The sequence below is a fragment of the Meriones unguiculatus genome, chromosome 17 (assembly GCF_030254825.1).
Source record: "Meriones unguiculatus strain TT.TT164.6M chromosome 17, Bangor_MerUng_6.1, whole genome shotgun sequence".
Taxonomy (NCBI): domain Eukaryota; kingdom Metazoa; phylum Chordata; class Mammalia; order Rodentia; family Muridae; genus Meriones; species Meriones unguiculatus.
This window is the reverse complement of record NC_083364.1, coordinates 94,467,091-94,494,970: the sequence shown is the minus strand read 5'-3', so window position 1 is coordinate 94,494,970 and position 27,880 is coordinate 94,467,091. Positions and strand designations below refer to the sequence as shown.

General features: G+C 47.4%; 1 protein-coding gene across 2 annotated transcripts in view; it reads left to right on the top strand.

Moving 5' to 3' along the window:
- The window catches only part of Runx1 (RUNX family transcription factor 1), a 221,627-nt gene extending 198,693 nt beyond the window's left edge, over nucleotides 1–22,934 (top strand). For both annotated transcript variants that reach the window (XM_060370754.1, XM_060370753.1), the window contains 2 exons: nucleotides 12,046–12,207; nucleotides 18,373–22,934. In XM_060370754.1, the coding sequence (XP_060226737.1) occupies nucleotides 12,046–12,207; nucleotides 18,373–18,842 (632 nt within the window). In that variant the 3' untranslated portion in view covers nucleotides 18,843–22,934. The remainder of the gene's footprint in view (nucleotides 1–12,045; nucleotides 12,208–18,372) is intronic.
- The last annotated feature ends 4,946 nt before the right edge of the window (nucleotides 22,935–27,880 follow it).

Sequence of the window (27,880 nt, the reverse complement as noted above, 5' to 3'; positions counted from 1 at the left end):
GAATTCTGGCAGATTTTCATTTGCCTTCCCAAATCAGAGCACAGGGGGGAATTCCTCTGCGAGTGGAGATTGCCCCCAGATGAGTCGGCCTTCATTAGTTTATGTCCTTTGCTCAGAGCTCCAGGGATTAGTTTATGGAAGTGCACATGGCTCTTATCTTCAAAGGTCTCCTCTGTGTAGCAGACTCCATCTCACCAACTTGCGTTATTAATCTATTGCAATCCCAGTTAGTTCACATCAAGGTCAATGACTTGGGGTGTGCAGAAGGGCTGCAAACCTAAGTGAGCAAGCCCCTCCCTCGTGTGGCTCTCCCGTGAAAATGAGAGAGGGGTTCCAGCTGGGAAACTGAGAAGCAAGAATTGCCCGGTGCCTCGGTGGCTGAGAATGAAGTGGAGACAGTAAACAGCCCAAAGCTTGAGTAGAAGGGTGCAGTCCCAGTGCCAGGGCAGGGGCTCGGCCCCCAACCCTGTGCTGGAGCTGAGTAACTCAGCCATCTCTGAGACACAGAGCCGTTCCTGAGAACATTTGCTGGTGGTGGGGAAGGAGCCTTGTGTTTACTGTAAGTGATAAGCAGCACTCCTCTGAGAGACATTTCTGTGGAAAATGGGCTGGGCTGGGTGGATTCATTGGATGGGCCACCACAGTTCAAGAGTGAAGGTCAGCTCTGAGATCCTAGCCACAGAGCCCACTGACTCCTGAGGCTACCAGCAGGATGGATGGCACGGCATGTGAGAATACACGTCTCGGATTTACCATTATTTCTCGCACAGCGGAGAGGCCATGGGAGATCAAATGGAAGCATAGTGTTCAATGACCATTGTACCACACAGTCAGACAGGACAGGTCCTGTGATGGAAGCATAGTGTTCAATGATTATTGTACCACACAGTCAGACAGGACAGGTCTTGTGATGGAAGCATAGTGTTCAATGACCATTGTACCACACAGTCAGACAGGACAGGTCCTGTGATGGAAGCATAGTGTTCAATGACCATTGTACCACACAGTCAGACAGGACAGGTCCTGTGATGGAAGCATAGTGTTCAATGACCATTGTACCACACAGTCAGACAGGACAGGTCCTGTGATGGAAGCATAGTGTTCAATGACCATTGTACCACACAGTCAGACAGGACAGGTCCTGTGAAAGGACAGATGTGTTGGACAAGAACAGCTGGAATCATGAAAGGTGGACCCTTCTCATCAGGCAGATCCTGGAGTTATTTATCAGATTCTTCTAACACAGGGAGGGACCTGTGCATAGCCTAGCTAGAAGAGTGAGTAAAAGAGGGAAAGGAACACCCCATCCCCAACCCAAACTCTCCACTGTGCTGGTCTCCTAGCTTTGCCTCAGGAAAATGATTCTAAGAGCCCAAGTCTAGTATGTAGGAAAAGAAAAAGCAAAAGTGGCCAGGGTTCAGGCTGGAGAGAACAGTGTTGTAAGACCAGACCAGAACTCCCACCTCACCCTGTGCAGATACTGGATTTCTCGTGCAAGAGTTTACCACAGGGGGCTAGGCACTCCATCTCTGAGGAAACTTTCTATTCCCCTGTCGCGGAATGTTTCATCTGTGAGTTGAGAATGTGGAATGAAAGCTCTTAAAGAGAGAACAACCCTTGCACATGACTCACACCTCCAAAGACAAAGAACAATGAATCCCTGACGTGCACTCCAGCTCTCAGGCCCTGTGGCCTGGCAGTGGCTGTGCCACCCTGCCATGAGCCTGCGCTCAGCAGCATGGTTCTTCCTCTGGAGCTGTGGTGCTCAGCGGGAGAAGGCTCTTGCCCTGTGTTTCAGTGCTGGCACCTGGCCACCGGAGCCACACACACATGGTTGTGGAAACCACAGTTTGCACCCTGGAACTCTGGCTGGCTGAGGCAAGTCTCACTGCCGGTAGCCCGGGGGGGGGGGGTTGCTATGTGGAACACTGGTAATGTGGCTGAGAAAGCTGCTGGGTAATAGCCAAGCAGTCCCCACTCTGGACACCGCTACCATTCCCTGAAAGGCCAACAAGGGAGACTGCCTTGCCTCCCCGTCCCAGTAACCAAACTGACAAGCAGCAGGCTAAGGTCCCTTTTTGCCCTTCCAGTCACCTCACAGGCTGATGCAATGAGTCCTCATCAAACATGAGGGGAGTGTCCCCAGGGAGTAAGCCACTTGCCTCAACAGTAACAGGCCAACTGGTATCTCCATGACAATCTCCCAGACTCGAAAGTCATGCCCTTGTTCTCTTGTTGCCCAACCACTGTTGGTTCAGGGATAGGGGATGGCACAGAGGTGAGGCACCCAAATCCTAGAAATGCTTGGGGCCTACACAAGCCATAGTGCAACTGAGAACCCTCTGCTTTGGTTCGGGGAGCATTTTAAAGGATATTGCCTTGAATGTTCTTTTCTGACCCCACAAACAAGAATTCATTGACAGACTCTGCAGTATAAAGCCATAAACTCTACTTAAGATCCAATAAGAATGGATTAGTACCCTGGTTCTAGGAACCCAGAGTGGCAGAGCCTAAATTCTGGCCTTCAAGCCCCCTTAGAAGTTTCCAAGCAGTTCCCACATTTAACAAAACGAATACAGTGCTAGAGCAAAAGGTTAGAGAGAAGTGCACACAGAGCCCTAAAGGTCAGGTTGTGGGGTGCCGGTTTCCTCTGCTCTCCCACCTGAGTATTGGCTCAGTGACAGCCCTCAGCACAGAGATATGTGTACTACACAGGGAGTCAGGATTCCCAGAGGAAACATAGCTGCCAAATGGCATGACAGAGTGTGGAGCAGCTGGACTTGATGCTAGGCTGGCCCCCGGAGCTCCAGAGCCTCTCATCCTGGCATCGTGCAGGCCGTGGATCCATCACTACCACCCTCTGCAGTTCCAAAGAGAATGGCCACGCCTTTCTTGCTGCCTACAATCACCCGAAAGCATTATAAGGACCCTGCTGAAGTCTCCGTCATTCCCTTACTGTGACCGGCCACAGGATAGCTCTCACTGCATCTAGTTTTCAGTAGAAGACAGCTGGGGTGTCTCTGAGCTGTCCTGGGGACCCAGCAGCAAAACAGAGCAGAGGCCGGACAGAACAGAGCATGCAGCCTCCTGCAGCCAGCCCGGACCATCTCCAACATCCCGAGCTGAGCCACACAAGTGAGGTGCAGTGTGTGCTACTGTCTGTGAACCATCTCCAGAACATTCTACTGTGAGATGCCCAGGGCTGTGGTATCCTGCTTAGTTTCCCAAGGTGCCGCAGACTTCTGTCCTCTCACTCCATACTGAGGGTGGAGCCCGAAGCTGCAAAGCTACATAGGGCTTCCAATCCCTGACACTGGATTTCTCCCTCACACTATTGAAGAAAGTATTAAAAAAGACTAAGATGCTGGAGAAGGACCACCTGGGACAGGGGGTAGAAAGACATCTTTACCCTCAGTCTTTCAAGTGGAGGAGAAAATAAAAATGAAGGAAAGGAGAATTCGTCAGGTGCTCATAAGACATTATCCAGCCTGACTATAGGCTTCTCCAGGCCAAGGACACCTAAGTGGAGTTCAGAGGTGTAGAGAATGAGGGCACAGACAGTCCTTAAGATGAGGAATTGGGGAAGAGGGCACTTTAACAAAGTTCAGTGAAATAACTTATCTGCAAGAAAGGACACCGCAGAGACCAAACAGGGCCTTTGGTGCCCCCAGAAACAGAATCCCTCTCCTGTCTGCACACCAAAGGCCACTCTGTCCACAGAGGAGAGGTGGTGCCAGCACAGAATGAGACATGTTATGAAAACACTGTCTTTTCTAGAAGCCGGTGACTTATCCCTGAACCCTTGCACAGGGAGGACTCTGCCTAAATACAGAGCCCTTTCCAGACGTGTCTCAGACTGATCTGGCTGAGGGGAGCAGCCTCATAGTGAGGGCTGAACTATTTCCCCTGGGAACTGTCTGGCAGCTCTAATGAGGGATAGCACTTTGCATTTATAGAGAGCCTTTCATCTGTGGATCTCAAAGCTGTACCACAAACATTAATTAACTCTCACACCTGTGAGGCAGGTGAGTCTGGTTAACCCCCCATCCCCTTTTTTTAAGATGAGGAAACAGAGGTTTTTACAGGAAAAGGATTCTGGGGTGAGCCACCAGAGTTAATGGCATTGATGGTAGGAACAAGCCTTTCAGATCACGAAGTCGGGAAGCCTCCCTGGACCGAGTGAGGAATGTGGGTACCGGAAACAGGAGTGGAGATGAAGCCACACAACTCCAGCTTCCTTTCCCAAGGCTCCTGTCACCTCCTGGGAGGAAGGATACCAGGGGAAATGGATCCCCTCAGACACTGAAGGCCTTTGAAACACCAGACCTGGGCAGATCTCTGATCTGGCTCAGACTGGATGCCCTTCCTCCAAAGTAACTGCTGGAACAGTGAATGCGGCTGAGCAGCACATGACTAACCAAAATGTCTGCAGCCAGTGGGAGATGGGTGGTTGGCAAATCCCGGGACTCTTTCACAACCCCTCTTTTCTTCCAGGATCCAGAGCGGGCGGGAACTGACTCATGTCATCATGGGTTTTCACTGATGTGCTTAGGCGACGCTAAATCCAGCCCTGGCTACCTGGGGAGATTCTGGGGTGACTGCTGTTCTTTCTAACTCCTGGTGCTGGGGTGGATTTACTGTCCACTGTGGAAGCCAGAGCAAACATGGCTCAAAAGCACCCTACGCTGCAGGGAAACAGCAGGGAAAGCTGGCATTGCATAATTTGGGGCAAAGGGGGTAGCTTCCACGCATCTAGGGCCACCACCTCCTTTCTATACAAGGTAGCCTGTGTCTTTCTTCACAGGGGGTCCCCAATGAGACCATGCAACCTCCCCTGGGGCTCGCCCTGACACATCACCCTGGAAACTGACTCACATCTCTGAGTCCTGACTCACATCCTGTTGTGTGCTCTGAGGCATCCAAGAGGGCATTACACCAGCTACCCATGACCAAGGTGCACTGGGAGGGCACCCTGGGAATGACTCTGCCTTCTTCCTTGTAGAAAGGGGGGAGTCATTTAAGGAAAAACCCAGAAAAGACAGACCTCTTTAGGTTTATATGTTTGTGGAGCAGGTTTTGTTCTTTAGAAAGCAGACAGTCCTGCAGTGAGTGGATGGACCACTGTTTATTTTTAATGGGTCAAAAGTGCCTGGAAGATTTGTTGTTTTAGAGATGCCCACCATATGGTCAAGGAACAGGGTTCTGACTACAGCTGAGACATGGAGCCCTGCCATCCTGACCAGGTATTGGGAAATGAGCCATGGGGAACACAGAGTGTGAGGCCAGGTGCCAGGGCCACCAAAGGCTCACGTGAATAAGGCTGGATGTCCCTGCCTGTCCTTTCCTTAGCCAGAGGGAACACAAGGATGGATTGGGATGCTTTGGATTTTCCAAGCAGTGGCATTTGTTCTGCTGGCTGTCTGCTGTCAGCTTCACGGACCTGCTTTAGGTACTGTTGCTTCTCGTCGCCCAGGTTTGGAGTGTTCTTCCCTCCCACTTCATAAGCTTTAGTTACTGATGTTGGATCCTTCCTTTCAAATGTTTCCAGCACCAGAAATTTCCCTTCTAATGCTGCCTCCACTCTTTCCCCTAAATGTTGGTGTTTGCTTTCCTTTTCACTAAGTGACATCTTTTGAGATCTTTTATTTGGTTCCTATAGCATTCACAGGCAATCTCCAATTTCTTTTTGAAGATTTCCCAACAATCTTCCTGTTACTGTGTTTAGTTTAGTTTTGTTTTGTTTAAGTCCTTGTGGCCCGAGAAGATGCTCTGTATGATTATGTCTTTAACATCAAATAGTATTTCAAGGCCTCAGATGTAGTCTGTCTCAGTGGGTGCTCCCTAGGTCTAGGTCAGCAGAGCCCGCATCTCTGCTTGCATGGTGTATCGGTGACTGGAGGAGGATGCTGAAGCCTCTAGCCCTAATGTTGGGTTTGTCTGCCTGTCCTTGTATTTCAGTTAGTCTTTGCCTCAGGCCTCTCGACAACCGTTGTTCAGTGGGCACCTATTAAGGAATATGTATTATTTATTAGTTTGCCATCATCATCATCATCATGTAATTCATCTCTTATCCTTGAAAATCTCCACCTTCAATTAGCTTTTTATAAAACTAATACAGCCATAGCAACTTGGGCTTTTTTTTTTTTTAATATGAGCACAATTCCTCTCCACCCCTTTATGCTTACGAGTCTGTATTTAAATGAGCCATTTGTATGCGTCAGGTAGTTAAGTTTTATTTGTAGCTTGTTCTGACAACCTCTGTGGTAGATTTAGACAACTCACATTTAAACTGTTTATAGATAGAACTGGATTATCATCTGCTGTGGTTTAACTCTTACGTCTGTTGCGCTCCGTTCTTCAACCCACCCCCTGCTTTTCTGCCTCCTCTTCCTGTAACTAAAGATTTTATATAATTTCATTTAGCTTGCTTATCTGCATATCAAGTATACATTTAAAAATTTGCTTTGTGAGAGATAGAGAGATGGGTCAGAGGTTAAAAGCACTGGTTGCTCTTCCAGTGGACATGGGTTTGATTCCTAGCACACAGGTAACTAAAGGCTGTCTATTAACTCCAATCCCACAGAAATCCAACTCCCTCTTCTAGTCTCCATAGGCACTGCAAGCGCTGCAGAGATATGCATGCAAGTAAAACACCCATACACATAAAGTAAATAAGTAAAATATTTTTAAATTGCTTTAATAATTGCCTTAGAATTTTAAAAAGTATGCCCACAATCAAGTAATGTTATCCATTAATCATTATGTTATTTCTTTTTAATATATATATATACATACATATATAATTCATATGTGTGTGCATGTTGTAGTGTATTATGGAGGTCAGAAGACAGCTTACAGAATTTAGTGGTTCTCTCCTTCCACCATGGGTCCTGAGGATCAAACTCGTTTTGTTGGACTTGGTAGCATGTACCACCTTACTGACCCTGTATCACTTCTTTCCTATCTCTCATTACTGCCAACCATTTCCTTGATCTTTATGCTGTAACTGTCAATAAATTGTGGCTTCTAACATCTTTCAGATTCATCATGAATAAAGCAAGCAAGGCTTTATTTCATTTAGATTCACTTCTTTTCTTATGACCTCCTTATCTCTGCAGATCTAAGTTTCTGGTCTGTGTCATTTTCTTGCTGTCTGAGGCCTTTTAAACATGTCTGTTGGTGATCATTGACTTCAATTTCATCAGAAAATGTATTGCTTTTTCCTTGCATTTGAAGAATAATTTTGCTGGGTATAAAACTCTAGGTTGGTGAATTTTCTCCCAACATCTGATTTCACTTTATTCCCTTTGTGCTTGCATGGTTTGTGAAAGGAACTCTGACATGATTTTAATCCCTCTTTCTCTCTGTATACTGTTGTTCCCTCCATCTGGCCACTTTAAAGAGTTTTTTTCTTCAGCTAGATTTTCTGCTAAGAGCTCCACAGCTCTGGAGCTTCTTAAAGCAGTCAGTCATGTATATGTTACACGTGTCTTCTCCTATGAACTCTTTTTCTCCTCCATCTGGTATTCCAATTACACATGTGCTACACCTTTTCACACAGCCCATGGTTCCCTGATACTTTATTTCTTTTTTCTCTTTACTTTTTAGTTTGACAAGTTTGTATTGACACATTTGCAAGTTCCCCGACTTCCCTTAGCCATGGCTTGTCTACTAATGAGCTTATAAAAGATGTTTTCTGTTACAGTGTCTTTCATTTTCAAATTTTCTTTTGAGGCTGTCTTACAATTTCCATTTTAAATTCCCTCCATGGTAATTCTAAAACTTGTGTCACATCTGAGTCTGTCTTTTTAGGCCATGCATTTCTTTCCTTTCTGGTGAGTTATTCAAAGTTGAACATGGTGCATCCAGAACAGGAACTGAAGCAGACAGACCTTTGGTGAGCTTCCTGTGCCCACCGGGTTAGGTTTAATGGTTACAAAACTATAGTTGCCAAAGGCATCCAGTTCCTCTAGTGTCTTTGTTACTGTCTCCCGCGTTGTCTTAGAGCTTCTCATGAACTCTGCTTGGTCTGCTCCTTACAGCTCTTTGATTGACAGTCTACTGTTAGATGGGATTCCCTGAGATCCCAATGGTGTTCCTGAGTCACAAATATGCCCCTCCTTGACAGGACTGTGGCTTAGATTTGTATTCTCATAGAGGCCTATATTCAGCTTCCAGGAACTTATGAAATCCCCATGATGTGCTCCCATGAGCAACCTTAGTGTGGTCGCCTTCCATGCTTACCTGCTTCCCAAGCCTTGTCGGTAGAGACCTGTTTTACTGCTAGAATTCACAGGAGATCCAGAAGGTCACAGATTTTCTGTTCAGCTTTTTCCTTGTTTTAGGGAACAGAAGAGTAACTCCTTGGCTCTTTGCATTTTGGTGCTAACGTGGAAGAAGCAAGCCACACTGAGATGGATCTTTTGATAGGATCATATCTTTAGGTGCTAAAGCTATTTTGATGCTGTTGCCTTAAAAGCATTCTTTTCTTGAGTGAAACACACCGTGGTCTTTTCCACTATCTCCCTACCTTCTCCCTTGTCTTTGACGTCCATTTCAAATAGAAGGAAGTCGGGTCAGGAATGTGAAGGGAGACCCTGTCACCCATTATTTGTAATGGCCTTCGTCATGTAATCTCATCAAAACCATTTGTCCTGAAAACAGAAAACAAAACAGCCAATGTATAGAAGGCTCAGCTTGAAGTCAGCTATCCAGTACTTTTAGTAACAGAAGCATGAATTGATTAAAATATTGAGTTCCGGCTTTCTCCATGTTGCAAAATTCCAGCTTCCTCACTCCTTCACCACCTAATCTCCAGAGCCTAGCTCTTCTCAAGACACTCAGCCCCAAGCACAGCAGTGGTGCCGAGTCCCACCCTCGTGTGAGTGTGTGTTTCCCTACCAGGAAGCATCAGATAAGTCTTTTGGCAGGATTTCATTTCCTTTAGCATTGCCATCATGGAAATCACTCAGATTAATCGAGCATTTACGATAGCCTCGCATTGTGACACACCTTTTTTCCGTAGCTTGCTGGCTCCTGGATATTACTCTGGGTAGTAGAAGAATGTGAGCCTCCCCTAGTTTATGGTAGAGGCAAAATTCAGCTCCGCATCTGTTCAACGCATGTCCAGTGCTTTCCTACTCTGCTCCTCTCGGTCACAGAGCATAAACATGTCACAAATGTCACTGCCATTCCTGCCTCTACCTTGGAAACAGCCATTTGCAAGTTCAAATCAGGCGTGTGATTTAGCAGCCATTCTCTAAACAACCTTTACATCTTCTGGTAGCCCTGACTCTTAGAAGGCAGAGACCATAAAACCACTCACTAATGATTTCCCACCACACAAGCCCTGGTAAAACAAAATCATTTGTGGAAACATGAATGAAAGAACAAGTGAATCATTTCACCAGCCTCTAAATATACAAATGTTTGAATGGATGAACGAATGAATGAATGAATGAAATAATTCAGTGTGGTGATAAGTGCATGAGGAAGGAGCCTTTCCAAGCATCGCACAGTTGGAAGCTTTTCCCTGAGAAGCTGGAGCAGAGGCCATACTGCTCTTGGTCATCGCTGTTCCTGGCCACACTGCATGTGCCTGGCGCACACTATATGCCTAACCAACTTTTTGTTCACTTTGATGGCTTGACTTACCAGAGGAGACTCCTTCAAGAATATTTCATCTGCACTCTGCAGAATGTCTAACGGTCTCTTTCTCTCTCCATCTGTGGCCTCTTCTAGATAACTCTTATTTTAATCCCTCCTGTAGTATTTCCCAGAAGCCACACAGTTATGATTATAAATACCACCCCTTGCCTCACATCCCTTCCCTGACTCTTCCCTGACTCTAGCAACATAGTTAAACAATGCAGTACCGAGTTAGACTTAATGAATGGGGACCCCGCCCTGTCACCACTGGGTGGTTTCAGAAACCATCTCACTGCAGAGAGAGAAGGATGGAGGTTTCCAAGGCTAACGGCGCTCTCACCAAACAAATGGACCTAAAGCTCATTTTCCTGCCAGGCAACTAACAATCCGGCCATTTCAATTCTGGCTTTGCTGTGTTCATGGCCCCACGTCCACTTCCATCAAAACATGTCAGAGGCCTCTCACACAAAACTCAGGATGCACTATATTGCCATGCCTCTTTTGGTTTGTTATTTTTTTATGGACAATTAAGTAAAAAAAAAAAAAAAAAAAAAAAGATTGAAGACAACCCAAATTGCAAGGAGAGGCTTGGCACACCACCACCACCTACTGGCACACCATTGGCAAAGGACGCGAGCAGGTTCCTTGTGATAGAGGAAATGAAGGCTGATGGGTGGCCTTCGGTGTTTGTTGTCCCCACTCAGCACCGCAGTGGAAAGTAAGATGATGCCAAATCTACAACCTGTGTTTAAAAAAAAAAGCACATGACTTGAGCTTGAATCATAAAGGTCATTTTCCCAAAGCATATTTTTAAAAGGCTGTGAAATATTATGCAACGTTTGCACGGTTTAATTATGAGTTTTGAAAGGCCTAGCACGACTTTTTCACTACAGTAAAACATGACAGAGCATGAATCATGGCATAGCACTTTATGCTTACTGTGGTTTTAGACATGGGGCTAGGAGTGCTAGGCTGTCTACACAACAAGGCCTGGATTACAATACTGCACTTCACACCCTGGAGGCCTTTACGACAGTTATAGAACCTCTTCTGTTTGAGTAGAATCTGTTCATTTGCTAAGTGTGTGTAGCAAGAACATAAGCATGTCTTGTAGAAAAATTTTGAGTAGATGGAGTTGGGAGTTCCCATGCATACACTGGGAGCAAGATACTTACAGTGACTTGGGCTGCAGGACAGTCTGTCGTTTCTGCACACCTCTAGCCCCCAGAAACACTGTTAGCTGGAAAATTGCCCAAGGCTCTCACTGTCTGCTAAGTTTACTGTGTATCTGCTCCCTTTCTTGCGGCACCTTTTCAAACCCTCCACCGTGTGGAAAGAAATCAAGAGGCCTCTTTACCGGTAGATTCCAAAGACACCAAGTTAAAATGTTTTTCCAGGAGTGACAAGGCTTATGACACTTTTATTTTCAGGTTTTGTGTGGCTGTTGCATTTTATTTTCAATATAATAAGGAAATGGACCTCCAGGAGGGAATGGGGAGCCTGACCTGGGCTATGTAGTTAGACACCATCTCCAAAACTAAAGTCAAAGCCAGCAAGAAGTCAGCAGTGACTGGGCTGAACGAACCCTGGAGTCAAGTGAAAAAAGTCCGTTTGTCCGAAGGCAGACTTTGGTCTCTGCTCTGTCCCAGATCCTTCTTGGTGGCAATCTGTAAAACACACTCTGAAAATTCTGCCCTTTAACAGAGACTGCCAACTTCAAGGCTCAATGCTGCCTGGTTTGACGGAGCAGCCTCACTGGGGGGCCTGTGTCCTGGCCGCCACAGCTCACTCTCAGTGTTCTGTGCTTTCTGTCTGTCTGTCCGTCTGTCTGTCTGGGGGGGTATCCTTTTACTATCACTATTGCTACTGTTCCTGTGATCATTTGTCGGGGTAGTATTTGAAATGTCTACAAGCCCATGTACATTTTTTTTTGTCAAGGTTTCCTCACATTCCAAATCCCTTTGTGCTTCCTGAACACAAGTGACCGACCATCTGAACTGATGAAATGTTTCTGGTGATGATAATTCTAATTATTGGCCAAGTTGAATGAGTCACGTTTGGTACCTGAAGTCACTGAGTACTGCTAGGGTCCAGTATAAACCATTTCCCACAGTATCAGTATACTTATATATAGAAGGAAGGTTATTTTTATCAAATAAGAATCTCCCCAAATCCAACATGTATTTCAGTATTCTTTCAGATATTCTTCAGTATTCTCCATTCTCATACGGTGGAGGCAACAAATACTTGGATTCTAGTGGGTTCATTACATACAAGTGAGCAAGCTGTGAACTTACATGTTTAACTGTTTAAATAATAGTATTGTCACGCTAAGACTTCTTTGTTTTAAAGCCTGGCCCTACGCCACCCATCACTCATGTCCCTGTCTCTCTGCAGATGCGAGGCAGATCCAGCCGTCCCCACCGTGGTCCTATGAGCAGTCTTACCAGTACCTGGGATCTATCACCCCCTCTTCCGTGCACCCCGCAACACCCATTTCACCTGGACGTGCCAGCGGCATGACAAGCCTCTCTGCAGAACTTTCCAGTCGACTTTCAAGTAAGCCACTTGGAACCCTATCTGCATCGGGGCTGGAGGGGAAGGTCGGGAAGCAAGGGAAGCTCAGGAAAGGAGCTGGCAGGACGTGACTAATGGACCAGGTGCCCTGCGTACGCACTGGTCCCATGCCCAGGCACTGATCTTTCCCGACAGGAGGCCAGCGTGCTTTAGCCAGTCCCTCACTTGGGTGTTTGGAGTTTGCTCGTGCCTGCTGGGAGAGGTTGGTGGCTGAGGGCTACTGTTCTGAACCGTCAAAGCGGCCTAAGGATTTTGTACCTTTGGCCAAGAAATCAACATCCCATCTGAATTCTAGACCATGGCTGCTCATTCCAGTGGTGGTGAATTTTCGCCGGTTCTTCATGCAACACACGGGGTACATGCTGGAGTAGGAAACAAACATGCCCCAAGATAAACATTCCCAACTAAGGGCTGTCCAGACTGAGGTTAGAAACAAGGTAGGAAGCTCAGGTGTCATGGTTAGCGTAATTGTTGTTAATACGAGCTCATTAAATATTAGTCAGTTAACCCAGGAGCCCTTTGGGCTGGGCCCTCACCTTCGCTCCTGGGCAGGGAAATCAGAGTTACAGGAAAAAAGTCCTTTGTTGAAGGCAGAAGAAGAAACTTACTGTTTGGGGCTTTGAAATTGGAGCTGCACCAAACTGTGAAGCACATCAGACAGCTTCGCCCTTTGGGGGCCTGAGAGTGCTGTGGCATGTGTGCTGGGGGAGAGGGAGATTCTGCTTCGGGGCTCTTGAGGCAGACTAGAGCAGATTGGGGGCGCGGGCAGAAGGGCAGAGGAGAGTCCACCGGCAGATCCTACGCGACCTCAGAATCCCAGGTCACCTGCCTAGAGTAGCCTGCCTTCCCCCAGCAACCAGGCCGATATTTGGGCTGCATCACGCTTTGTTGTTGGGGGGCTGACCTGTGCGCCTTTGACCTCTATCTAGATGCCAGTAGCTAGTGCTCTGTCTGTCCATTAGAATTCTCCAGCGCTGGGGGCTGGCTTGGTCAGTAAAGCCCCTACCATGAGAACATGAGGATCATCGTGATGCCCAGAACCCAGGGATAAAGGCATGCAGTGGCGCAGGCCTCTAGGCCCCGCACTGGGGACATGGAGTCACCTGAGTATCCAGACTAGTTTGATCAAAGAGCTCCAGGCCAAGGAGATGCCCTGCCTCACAAGAACAGGTTGGACCACTGCTGAGGAGAACCCAAGGTTGACCCCTGACCTCTACACACATATGTGCACACATGCACAGTGCCCGAACACAAGGGCACTCATAGATGAACACTCACAATTCCCCCCACCCACACCCACAAACGTAAAAATAGAAAATGTTGCCAGATGTCGCCACGTGTCTCAGCTGGGGCAGTGGGAGGCTCTGACTTCAGCCGGCCCTTGGAGCTGATTGAAATCCAAAAGCCAGCTTACTCACTCAGTTTCCACCTGACTTTAGGCCATCAGTGCCAACACTGCCATGGCAGCTGAGCATCCGCAGAACCGAGAGGGTAACATAGGAACTGTGGCATTCATTCAGCTGGCCATTTGTAAAAGCCTGCCTCCTCAGGGACAGAGTCTGACTCCAGTAGCGCCTGTCAGCTCTCACAGATTCCTCCCAGTGACACTGCGATGTCCCCTGGCCACAGCCCACATCTGAAGCACTCACTGTTTTCCTTAGAGATGTCCCCAGTGTGGGTCTGTCCCTTGAAATGTGTTACATAATACTTTCAGCTTGGTCACCATCCAAAACAGGCACCTAGGGCCAGCTCCTCCAGCTGGCCAGTGGTCATGTGGAAGAGTGGCGTTTGAGACTTTTTGTTTGCTCTTTGGGGACTGCGGACATGGATACGATACGACTGATCACATCGCTCCACCGTTCCTCCTCCTCAGCGCCCCTGTAGCATCTCCCTCAAAACTTCATGTCCTTTACATTTTTTTAATTTGTTTTTTATTAATCAAGCGCAGCCACTTACATGTGGGATGTGGGAACATTCGCTATGACATGGGCAATATACCAGCAGCCACTGTCACCCGGAATAAGTAACATGCCCAGATCGCATCGATGTTCCTAATGGATTTCAACAACACACACTAGAAGGAAAGGTGCTTATGGCACAGGAATGTGAGACAGCAAAAGGACATCAGTGCCAAAGTGACCCTCTGCCACCCAGCAGGGAAGACCAGAGGATAATTAGCAAGCTTTCATGAGCGGCAGAGAATAGGAGCGTGAGCTTCAACTTGGCAAAGCTTGAGAAATCAAGCCCCGAGCACAGGCCTCAAAGGCCTGTCATGAACCTGGGGCATGACAGGGCTGGGCTCCATGAAAGGACGTGGCTGCCTGCCCACAGCTTTTCGAACTTGACCCCTCTGTGCCTGATGTACCCTGTGCTGGTCCTTCCACTTCCCCCAGCCCCACCCCCTTCCTCTCTTCCGCAGACCTGTGCTCTGTCTGTCTCTGTCCCTTGCAGACAGACTCCACACCTTGTCTGAGAGGAACTGTCATATGGCGGCTTAACTTTCTTCTTCTTTTCTTCCTTTTCCCCCCTTCTTTTTCTTTTTGTTAATTAATGTTTAGCTGCCAACCTGGGCGACAGACAGCAAGCATTAATCTGAGTCACGCACGGGTCCTTTTAAGGCAACCATTATCTGCTCAGGTTGTTTAATCCTTTGGGGGCAGTGGGAGGGCCCTGTTCTGGGCCTGCTTTCATCCCTGTCAGACTCTACAGCCAAGACTAGCTCTGTCACGGCAGATATTTAGCACCATCCAAGGAGAAGTACTTCCAGTGAAAACACCTGAACCTTCTAATCCTCAGACTTCCTACTTTCACAATCTCCCCATGAGTGGGGGAGGGGAGCAGTTGCCCTCAGTACTGATTCAGGGGGAGGACACTAGGCCAGCCAAAAGGAGAGAGGAGCCACAGCTTCATGGTGGGTAAATTCTGTGTGCTGGTGATTTGTAATAAGAGAGGCCAGACCAGATTTAAAAATGAAAACAAGAGACAGCTCAGTAGTTCAGAGCCTCTGCTGCTCTCCCAGGGTACCTGAGTTCGCTTCCCATGCCCCACTCTAGCTTAGTTGCCTCACAGCTGCCCGTAACATCAGGGCATCTGCGTCCTTCCTTCGGCATCCACCAGCCCACTGCACTCCACACATACCCACCCACCCCCAACAAACACAAACACGCCACTGAAAATAAAATAATACTTGTAAATAAAAAAAAGCATTTAAATAGGGCACTTGAATTTGAACATATCTAGAGGGCTTAAGTCTTTTTATTACAATGTATGTGAAAATGAGACAGGGAGGGATGGAAGGAGGAGGGGGAGGAAGAGAGGGAGGGGAGGGACAGAGAACTTGACCTCCTGTAGAGGGATGCCACACTATCTCAGCTCTCCAGCATGCTCTGCCCCAGCAGCTGAGACTGTAACCTTACTCCATGACAAATCACAGACTCACGCAGGGTTCCAGTAACCCGGTACCATCACCACATCACCATGTAGTAATTGGAACGGACTGGCAGAGCATGTTCAGACATGGCTGTGAAACGGGTGACCTTTCATTCATTTTTTCCAGTGGATTCACCTTTTTGTCTCAGGGCAAATGAAGCAAGAGGGATAATGGGCAGAACCATTTGTTTGTGTCCAGAGCATTGCATCAGATGACAACAAATTGATCGTATTTGCCTAATGCTTTCCCTCCTACCTCCGCGTCTTCCTGGACTGTATAAGTTGGGGGGAAAAATGGAGTAAAGCTCCCTGTTAACTCTCAAACATGTCACGGCTCTCTGTGAGAGCAAAACAAGTGACACAGGGCTTGCTCACACGTGGCCTCGGCGAGGGGGCAGGGATGAGCCCTGTGGAATGAGGTGTGGCCTGGCTGGAGAAGAAGCTAGGGGCAGCTGGGCCAGGGCAGCCCCAGACCACTGTCAGTTTACGGCCTTCCCCTGCCCACATGTCTGACTCGCTTTGGAAAGATTAACAGGAGTGTTTGTTTGAAAGTCAGACTCCTGGTTTCCTCATTAGGAGAGGGATTTGCTACAGACTTCGGCTGTTCCTATAAACTCTAATTACCTCTCTGATGAGGACTCTGTTTCCTCCACATTCACCCCAAATGTACACAAGAGTTCCTTTTGTAAAATTGTGTTAGAGCAATAAAAGATCGTTGGGGGGGGGCGGGGGCTAGAGAAACAAGAACACAAACACTGGCTCTCCGGGCTGGAATAATGGGCTCAGAAGGAAGTTGATCACGGCCCATGCCTTCCAAAACCAGATTAATCCACCCGGTAGCTTTCCTTTCAAAGGAAGCTTTTAGCTACCCTCAAGTTTCTCTCCAGCAGGCTCAACTCGAAGGGGCCCCTGACCGCATGCCAGCAGAGCAAGGAGCTGCTCTGGAGTCAGTGAGAGTTTAGCACTTCGAACGTTTAGTTCTTGCCCTGCTCTGCGTTGCTGGTGTCTGCGTGGTCTGGTGGGACTCAAAGCCTGCTCTCATTCTGAGGGACAAGTCCTAAGTCGCAGTGGTGGCTCAGCAGGGGCGGACGTGCACCCCTTACACCCACTCTCTCTATTTGGCAATGTCTGGACATATTCTGGGATGTCTCCGTGGGGGAGGGGCACTGCTGGCACGTCCTGGGTAAAGGACAGAGATGCTGCCCGATAGTGCACAGTGGTCTCCAACCACCCCCTGAGGAGCACATGCCACCACCCCCCAGCTCCCGGTCTGCCTCAGAGGCAGCCTGCACACGGGTGAGGTGCAGACAGACAAGGTGAGCTGCAGAAGGAAAGCCAAGGGCAGTTTGTAAACCTGTGCTTTCAAAATGAATCTCATAAGGAAAGTTGGCCATTCGGGACCAAACAAGTTTTTATATCTGTTTGTGTTAAAAACCAGCAAAGCGGCAGCAGGAGAGACGGCTCGGTGGCTAAGAGCATACACTGCTCCAGGGAGGTGGGGGCCTGTCACCCTCTTCTAGCCCCGGTGGGCGCGAACCCACACATGCATAAACATAATCAAAACTAAAGTTACCTCTAAAAAGAAAACAGAAGCAAGTCTTAGGTAAAGGCCTGAAATCAAATGCCACTGTTCCTTCAGGAAACAAGTCAGAGGGTAGATCCAGAGTGACACCCAACCACCCACATGCACACTGTCACTGCCACAGCATGCGTTCTGTCAAATAATAGGTAACTGGCCTACAGAAACGACAACTTCCTGTTATCCAACCTCAACGCTATGGGCAATGACATGGTATTGTTATCAGATACTTACGTATAGTACGTTCTATTGGTAGCATATGGGGCATCACTACCTGAATTACTGTGATGTCATTCACTGGGCATTGTTATCTTAGTGCGGTTATGCCCGAGTCCGTGGACTGATTATATTACCAATCTACAAATCACATTAATGTTTTCATATAAACAGAGGATAGGCTTTTTTTTAACCAGTAAAGGGCTTAAGAGAAACTGTTGTGCTTTAAGAGCTCCTGCTGTCCTGGGTCACTGGGATAGCAATGGGAGCTATTTCGCACCCACGAAGGTGCCCAAGGCCACCTCATGCTGCAGAGTACGCCTATGTCTCAACCAATGAAATAGAAACAAAAATTTTGCGTGTTTCTGTTTTTGCAGTTTCACAACTATTTGAAAAAGTAAAACTTACTCCTAGTTCCTAGGACAGAGCAGACTTGCCGCAGCCAGACTTGGCTGCGGTGTGTGAACGGGGGAGGGAGACGTTCCTGTACGGTATAGGCACGCCACTAGACTACCGCGTTTGCGGCGGTCAGGCACCTACTTGCGTACCTGTGCTACGCAGCGTCAGGACACACCGCACGCCGTGGCACCACCCCAGCAGACTGTCTGCCGGGCTGTGTGCGACAGCAAGCTGGGTGAGGGCGCTTCGCGGTGGCACTGCAGAGAGGCCCACCCTGCTGGCAGCAGCAGAATCCCAACTTCGTAAATGGCAGGATCTTGAGTAGTGTGGCTGCCCAGCTGTGCTCTGGGTGAGCGGCCATCTCAGGGGTCCCTCCTCCCGGCAGGAGGCTGGGCGCGCTCTGTGGGTACTGTCCCCCGCGCACCCTCACGGGCAAGGGCACTCTGGGCAATCCTGTGTGTCCTGGAAGGGCGCCTTTGCCTCCCTGACCACAGACTCACGCCCTCTCTCCCACCCTCCGACAGCGGCCCCGGACCTGACCGCCTTCGGCGACCCGCGCCAGTTCCCCACGCTGCCGTCCATCTCCGACCCGCGCATGCACTACCCCGGCGCCTTCACCTACTCGCCGCCCGTCACGTCGGGCATCGGCATCGGCATGTCGGCCATGGGCTCGGCCTCGCGCTACCACACCTACCTGCCGCCGCCCTACCCCGGCTCCTCGCAGGCGCAGGCCGGGCCCTTCCAGACCGGCTCGCCCTCCTACCACCTGTACTACGGCGCGTCGGCCGGCTCCTACCAGTTCTCCATGGTGGGCGGCGAGCGCTCGCCCCCGCGCATCCTGCCGCCCTGCACCAACGCGTCCACGGGCGCCGCGCTGCTCAACCCCAGCCTCCCCAGCCAGAGCGACGTGGTGGACACCGAGGGCAGCCACAGCAACTCGCCCACCAACATGCCGCCCGCGCGCCTGGAGGAGGCCGTGTGGCGGCCCTACTGAGCGCCGCCACCGAGGGACTGAGCCCGGCCCCCGCCCGCCGTCCAAGCACAGACCCCCGCCAGGAGGGCCCTCGGAGGCCAACAGGAAGATGCCCGGAGGGAAACTGTGAATGCTTCTGATTTAGCAATGCTGTGAATAAAAGAAAGATTTTATACCCTTGACTTCACTTTTTAACCACGTTGTTTATTCCAAAGAGTGTGGAATTTTTTTTTCTTTCTTTTTCTTTTTTTTCTTTTTTTGGCTCAGGGGCGGGGAAGACGCAGCTCATCCTGTTTTGGCATCTATTTCTCATTTAGGAGTTTCTTTTCCGCACCTTATCAATTGCAAAAAAAAAAAAAAAAATCGTGTTTGCAACTGGGTGGTCGTTATTTTTAAACATGTATAGATTTGAGCTTGCTTCTTTCTTCCTTTGACCAACTGAAAGACACGGTTCCCTACTCTGTAAGGTTTATTTAACTTTTAGACTTCCATGTAGCTGGGGGTTTTGTTTGTTTTTGTGTGTGTGTGTGTGTGTGTGTGTGTGTTTTGTTAAAGAGACAGCTACAGTTTGGGTCATTTTTTTAACTACTGTATTTCCACAAAGAAATCCCTAGATATTTATGTATCTCGATGTTTGAACATTTACATATGTGTTGATACTTTTTTAATTATTTAAATGTACTTATATTAAGAAAAAATATCAAGTACTACATTTTTCTTTATAATAGCCAAAGTTAAATGTTATTGCATTGAAGATGGCTGGAAAAAAAAAAGGATGGGTTATGTGATCACGTGGCTTTCTAGAGATATTGTTTACATTAAACTCCCTCCTATGTTATTCAAACAAGTTGGTAGCTAATGCAGCAATGTTTTTAATCGGATTTTAGACACTGAGGGTCACTCCAAGGTCGTAAGTATGAAATTTTCTGCCAGGCTCAACAAAGGGTCTCATACCTAGCTCCTTCCCTTAAAAAAGAAAGGCAAAGAAAGCTTTGCTGGGAGTTCAGAGAGGCGCCAAGATTATAGCTCTGAGGAGGATCGCTTTCTCATTCGGGCAGGCTGCATAACAGAGCTCATCCAGACAGGCGGTTGGGCAGGGGTTTAGTATTTACCTAGACCCCCAAATCAGTGACTATGATCCTTTAATTGCCTTCCATTAATAGCACCTGCTCACTGGTGAAAACCAAAACTCGTGGCTGCATTCCCAAAGATCCAAGTAAAAGAAGCAAGACCAGGTGCCAAAGGCTGAGTTTTAAGAGAGTGTGCCCCAAAGCCTGAAGGAGCCAGTTTCCCTTTACCTGTCTTAGTGAGATGGTTGTGCGAGAGGGCGACTCCGGAAGCAGCTCACTCACCAGCATCTTTGAGTCGCCTCAGCCCGGCTGAGCCCCAGCCTCTGGGGTTTGTGCACTTTATCTGTGCAGCAGCATGATAGGAGAGATTCCTGTTTGCAGTCCATGGCTACAGCTCAGATGCATATCACATCACTGTAAATGTAATGGCACTATTGGTACAGTGGAGGACTTGGTCAAAATCCAGTTGTTCTACAACTGATAAATCCTAACTGCTGATTTTGACATAGGTGTGCTCAAAATGATCTGGTTGTTCTTAATGTACCTCTTAAATTAGTTGAAATGATGTCAGGTCAACTCTGAAGAACGTTTGAAAGCAGGACTTCAGAACAGTGTTTGGTTTTTTTTATTATTATTTTTATAAATTTAAGCATTCAGATTAGATCTTTGGCTGCAGGCAGCAAAACCAGCTGGACTTATTTAAAAAACAACTTGTGTTTTGAGTTATCTATATGTATATCTATCTATATATTGATTCTTTGTTTTACACGGAGCAGCAGCACTTTGGTAATAGGCTAACTTGTGATGGCAGGTTGTTCTTATCTGGAGAAGACCCATTGGAGATCTGGAGAAACTCAGACTAGATTTTCACATTACACATAACTTCCTCCTTCCTTCAATTTTACTCAGCTATTCCACAGGACATGTGTGCAGCTATGCTGTCATCAAGAAAAAAATAATTTAATTTATGAAAAGGACCATTAGTTTATTTTTCCAAAATTAGATGTTTCATTTAGCATAGGTTGCCATACCAGCCCTGAAAAAAAAAAAATGCTAGGGAAAGACAAAGGAAAAAGATTTTTTTTTCATAATAATTGTGGTATGGGAAGAAATTCTAACCATAAGAGAGGAACCAGATAATCACAAACATGGAACCTTTGCACTGGAAACCATGCATCAAGAGGCTTGTCACCTTGTGGAAGGTCTGGTTTTGTGCTTTCTAAACCTTTATCAGCATATGTAGTATTTGGTCATTTCAGAAAAAAAAAATCATGCACTCACTGCTTCGAAAGTAGATTCCATACAGCACATATTTTTCTGCCTGAGAAATTGTGTTCGTTGCCTTCAGGGGCATGAAGGTGCCACCTCGTTCACTGTCTTCAGGTAAGACCCACAGGCCAGTTCTGAGGTAACTGGGGCTGTTGGGAATACTGGTCCAGGAAAAGGAGAACAGAACAGTTGTTTCTACTGTTATAAAGGCCTAGTTATGATTTTAACACATACCTAATTCCTTCTGTTTTTCTCACCCTCTGTTCTCCCCCAATATCTTTTCTCTCTCTTCTCTTCCCTCCTCCAAACTCCACCTTCCTCCTCCTGCCTGGTTTCCAAGGAGCCACCATGCATGCACACACACACACACACACACACACACACACACACACGCTCGCTCTCTCTCTCCCCCATACCAAGTGTTCAGAACACGGAAGGTTCAGTTCTTTTCCATTTGCATAAAGAACAGGGTGAGTCAGCCATTCTCTTGCTCATGGGTTTCTCCCAGCAGAACAGAGGCGTTGCCAGCCATTTTGAATCTGCTTGCTGTGTGGATGACAGCGAAGCTCCACAGATCACAATCCGGGGCTGAGTGGCTGGCACAGCATCTTGTGCAGACAAACACACGCTCAGACTTCACATGGCCTCAACTGAGGATTGTAGATTTCTTTCTTGAAATATCTTTTTTGCCTAGGACATTCTGTCCTAGGGGTTTTGGGGTTTGATATTATTGTTATTATTTTGGTTCTTTTTGTTTGCAGCAGGAGGCATGAGATGTTTAGGGTCTTTTATACATGAAAATAAACGGTTTGACAGCAATCTCAGAATATTTTTCCATATCTGAACAAAATGCCTTTTTGTTTACTCTAGAGTATACATTTGTTTGAGGGTTGTGGCTGGTTAGTCGGTTACTTGTTTGGAATAGCTTCCCTCTTTCAGCCAGGTCAGTATTGGCAAAGCTGATCAGTTGTCTTTTTTTATCCCTCCCTCAGAAGAATTGTATCAACAAACTCAATTGTATTTATGTATGTAAATAGATTTCAAGCTTCATTATAAAATATTGTTAATGCCTGTAATAACTTTTTCCACTTTTTGTGTGTGTTTCTAAGGACTTTTTCTTATGTTCGCTAAATATTGTAGAAGAAAAATGCTTTTCTCCACTTGTTTATTTTAGACTTAAAAGAACTACTTCTTATTCACTTTTATAAACAGCTAATAAACAGCATGGTTCCAATTTTTTTTTTAATTTTTTATGTCCTAGGAGGAATGAATGTGAAAAAAATCTCCAAATGAACTGTTGGGTATTTCTGTTACTCTGGATGTACAAAGATCAATGGAAAAAAATAAACTTCCAAATTTAAATGACAGCAAAATACATGTATTGAAAAGCTAAAAAGGAAAATCTCAGAAAATGCAGTTCTTCGGCCTCCAGCAACTGCCCTGTCAAGGGGCATCCCGAAATCCGTGTGTAGTCCTCTCTCTCCCTGGCACTAACATACAGAACACCTCCTAAGCAGCGCTGTCAGGCTCAGGTCTTAAATCACACTAGATAGGAGAGAATGTTCCAGATCCCCCTCAGGAGCCCAGGAAAGCGGACACCCATTGCCGCTGTCACTGCACAGTCAGTGAGCTGGGCCCGTGCTCTTGGGGTATCACGCACAGCCAGTGCGGGGCAGCCCTAAGTATTAAAGGGTTCCTTTCTTTGTACTACAGTCTTTTCTGTAACTTCAATATTAAAACCCATATGAATGGCAAATAAACAATTGGACAAGCACCTGTGCTCGGCAAATCAATTTTGTCTGTTTCTAAGATGCCAAGTGAAGCCCACTACAACACACTATGGAAATATATTCCACAAATCACTTCAAGTTCAAGGCTAGGCCCTTCCAGGAGTACTTCTAATATGCCCTGGCTGCTGAGGCATAACGGCCCCGGGAGCAGGGCCAAGCACCCAAGGTGGGTTCCAGAGGTGTGAAGGCATTTGCAGGAGTGTTATAGTTCTCTTTTTTAAACACAAGACAGGCTAAAAAGATGTCTATGTCAGTAAAGCACTTATGATATGAATGTGAGGACCTGAGTTCAACTCCTCGAACCCAATAAAAAGCCAGAGTAGTGGTGTGGGTTTCCTATCCCAGGCAGGGCCCTGGGGCTTGCTGGCCAGCAGCCTAGCATACCTGTCAAGTTCCAGGCTGGAGAGGGACACTGTTTCAAACAAAACAAAATGAAAGGTAGAAACCTAAAACAGCAAAAACCAAGGCTGTCCTTCAGTCTACACACATGGATGGGCAGATGGACAGAGAGAGAGAGAGGATACACACAACAATGAGGAAAAGAAAAGATGGAATTTGCAGACATGAAGTGGAAAATACATACATGTCCAACCTGAAACCTGCCACATGATCTTTATGTAAGCAGAGGAAGCAAGATTTGGTGGTGATTGAGGAATTTCTGACTAATTCTTTCCTCCACATGCGAACTGTGGCTAGCATCTCAGTGTTGAGTCCCTGTGGCCACATCACTGTTCTGCCGCCGCAGACCACTCTGAAAAGCTTTCTGCACATCTCCCACTCATGGAAACACATGCCTGGCCCTCTGCAGTTGCCAAAGATGCTAACAGACAGCGTCGGGAGTCACAGTGAGTAGGGGGATAAGAAGGTTGGAACCTAGAGCATCACTGCCCTGGGGCACTGGCAGGACACAGCAGGACCGGTCATAGAGAATGGTGGATGGAACTTGCCTAGGGACCGCTTTCATTCACACTGTATGTCGGGTTTTCAAACCAAACTGGTGACTGAGACATTTTCGTACCACCTGAAGGCGCAAAAGTATTCCAGTGGAAGAATCTGGACGCTAGAAAGGAAATGGCAGTGGCCAGCCACACCTCCCTGCTGGCCTTCACCGCCTGGCTGAGGAAGAGTCTACCACGTTTCTCCCCTAGGCAGTTACCCCTGCACCTCCCCTTGCTATAGTGTCAGCCCTTCCTCTGTGCTCTGGGGAGCTGAGCGCCCGCCCTTCCATTCCCAAGACAAACGGCCTCTGAGTACACCAGGACAGCCTGAACCCCCTTTTCCCCTTGCTCAGTGGGGACAGAGTGAAGGCCCCTAGTGAAGGCTTCTCTCTGCTGAGAGGGGGCAGGCAGGTTCACTCACTGTTCTCCCGAACACGTGGAACAGGTCTGCATTGGCCCGTTGTCCTGCCAGCCCTCCCCATTCCTGTCCAAGCTTTGCTTCACCCATAGATAAAACCCTCTTCTGGCATCCAAATACAATGCCAATGTCTAAGAAATCACCATCCTTGTTCCTTAGAATCTTTTATAAAACTCTTGGTCCAAAATAGATGGCTGACTTCCAAGAAGTGGCCATATCTTTGTTCACAACAAACCCACCCTGCACTAGTGACCACCCTTAGCTGGGCTTGCAGTCCCAGGCCTGAAACACAACTCAGAGGTGCCTAAACACACCCTCCGTCAGATGCTTGGTCCCCACTCCACACATATACACACACCACCACACACACGGAAGGTTTCTCAGAAGAACCCCTTCTCCTTCTTCCCTGATATATTAGAAATAAGAACCCATGCCCCTCCATGTCCTCACGTCCTCCATGTCCTCATGTCCTCCATGTCCCTCCATGTTCTTGTGTCCTCCATGTCCTCCATGTCCTCAAGTCCTCATGTCCTTATGTCCTCCATGTCCTCCATGTCTTCCATGTCCTTATGTCCTCATGTCTGTCCATATCCTCACGTTCTCATGTCCTCCATCTCTCTCCATGTCCCACATGTCCTCATGCCCCTCCATGCTCCCACATACCTTTTCTGGAGTGAGAGACGGCATGGAGTGTGCTGTTCTGGTAGGGAGAATGTTAGCTCTGTGCCAGATTTTAATATTGGTAATTAAACTCTGCGTGTTTCACATTCTCCTTTAGTTTCATTTTCATTGGTGCTTTTGTAGGGATTAATTAATGTTTTGAAAGTGTTTTGAAGATGAAGTCTTACCTGCACACAAAGTGTGACTATTTGTTGTTACAAATGACTGCATACCGCTGTGCTTTCCTCTCACCCTTGGTGGCTGAGGAGGGACCAATTAAACTGCAATGTCTCTCTCACAAAATGGCTGACTCTGCTCACACTTATTTTCCTGTTGACTCATTTCTTCAGTCAGTGTCTTGAAGGGCAGGTATCAAAGGACTAAGAGCGCCAGGCAGACAGACAAGGCCATCTGCGAGGCCTATACCATTAAGAGAGCCCCTCATTTACTTGTTGCCATCTTGAAATTATTAATAACTTTTTAATAAGCAGCCCTGTGCTTCTATTCTGTGTGAGACCCACAAATTAGCCTGCTGGCAGTTTCAAAGGCAGGTAAACAAACCATCATCGTGTAGCAGGTGGGGCAATAATTAGGCATAAAATTTTTTTTAAGTACTTGTAAAGCTCAACCCAAGGACATTGGGAAATTTTTTAATAAGTGCCATCTGCCTTCAATAGACAGATAGGACTTGTTATGCTGACCAGGGAGTGGTGTGTCCTGGACTGAGCTTGTGCCATGAACTAAGGAAGCAATGTTGGGAGCTGGCCATGGGGTGTGGGGTGTGGGGAGAGGGATGGCAAAGTTGACCTTGAGCATGAGTCTTTTTGCCTGTGCAGCTGTGGGGACATGTCTGAAAACATGAGGAGAAGAAATGAGAAAATTTTGGAACCAGTCAAGGTCAGAAAAATTGTATCAGTAGCCCAGCACACGGAAGCAGAGGCACACAGACTCTGTGAGTTTGAGGCTAGCCTAGTAGTGAGTTCCAGACCAGCCGTCACTACACAGTGAGACCTGTCAAAAGAAGGAGAAGGGAATCTCAGAGGAGCTGGGGGAGGGAAGACTATAATCAGCATATACTACATGAAAAAAAAAACATTTTTAAAGAAGTGGGAGAAAGGGAATTACATCCAAAGGGTAATAAAGAGACAATTCTCTGAGCTTTGTCCAACACCATGTGCACACTTACATGTACGCACACATGTACACATGTGTGCACATGCACACGTGTCCTCAGATCAACTGCTCAGACCAGACTAGGACTACCAAGGTCATCTGAGCCACTGAACGGGCTAGGTTAAAACTTCAAATTCCAGATAGAAATTGCTGTCAAAGCCCAGGCTTTGCTCTAGTCTATACCATGGCCTTACACTGTGTTCTGGCTTCAGGCTGCTTTCTCAGCTGCAGTCCAAGGCAGCATGATCAGCAACAGATGCACAAAAGTGTCCCTGCTTGACAAAGTGGCCAAATCACTACAATGGGATGAATTGTGTTCTCTCTTAAACCATAATGTTGAGACCTAACTCCCAGCACCTTAACACACGACTTAACTGAGAAATGAGGTTGCTACAGATATGGTAAAGATGGAATTCTGGTTGTTTAATCCAATCCTATTGGAAAAAAAGAAAAATGAGAGAGGAAGAAGTCGAGATCAAAAGGGGTAGAGGCAAGGAGAGCCGCACAAGAAGATGAAGGCAGTAATGGAGCTGTCCTCTGTCAGCTAACCAAGGCCACAGCCAAGGACCAGAGACTGTGGTACAAGCTTCGCCTTCTTTGACTCCCTGTGTGGAAAGAGGACAGTACGTGCCACTCGGCTGATACGAACATGTTTGTCACCTGTTTTATTTCCCAAAGAAGAGTCTCGTGGGAAGGGAGTGTGATGTCAACACTCCCAATCCCAAGGTTCTGGGAAGAGTACCCGCCCACTGAATGAGAGGTGCCCGACCTGCCTGCCGTGTCTTTGTCACGCTGGACCTCTCTCCCCATCAGTCGGGGTAGCCTAACAACTCAAGCGAAAGGCCAGGCTTACTAAGCTACCTGCAAGCCACAGGATAAATCTGCTGAAAGGAAAGAAGAATTGTAAGACGTGATGGAGAGAGAAAAGAGCTGTTCCAACCCTGCCTGAATATCTTGTTTCCTGTGGATATACTTGACCGCACACCCTGTGGATTCCTGCCGAGTTGCCCTTGAAGCATTGCTATCTGTGATGACCAGAAAGCAAGAGACCGAACCCTGTCCACCTGTGAATCTAAAGCAGGCTCTCGAGGGTTCTTTGGGTGAATTACAAAATGTCTTTCTGCCTCTTACAAAGCTCCGAAAGCGGAAAGCAGGTAACTTTGCTTGTTGTGCGGCTGGAGGGAGGCACAGGAAGCCCTGTGCATGGCCTGCTGCATAGCATAGAGATCCTCACCCTCTGAGCACCCCACTGACTTACTCAGAAACTATGTATCTCTCGAATGTTCTGTATCTGTGAAGAGGTATTTCGACATGAGTAAGTCCCAGATCTTGCCCTGGAGTAACCTTCACCCTCCCTAAGTCCTACTCCCAGACACAGGAACCTAGCAAAACACCCTAGAGAGGTTCTGGCCCATCAGCAGTCTAGAAAGATGCTGAGCAACATGCTTCTTTGGTATCTGCGACCTCTCTGCCACCAATGGAGAAGTCACCCGCTGTGAATGGGAGGGACAAAGGATGTGGCAGAAAATGTCTACATTCAGTGGGAGGGAGAGCCCTCCATACCGAGTCCAACAGAATAAACTTTTATTCACTTTTCCAGGAAGTATTTGTAGTGTCTACTCTCTGCCCGGTACCATGCAGCCACAGGAAACATGGTTGTGAGCATTCTTGCCCTCCTAGTAATGAGAAAGGCAAATTGATGAGCAATGCATTACATGCCAGATGATGTAAATATCTCCAG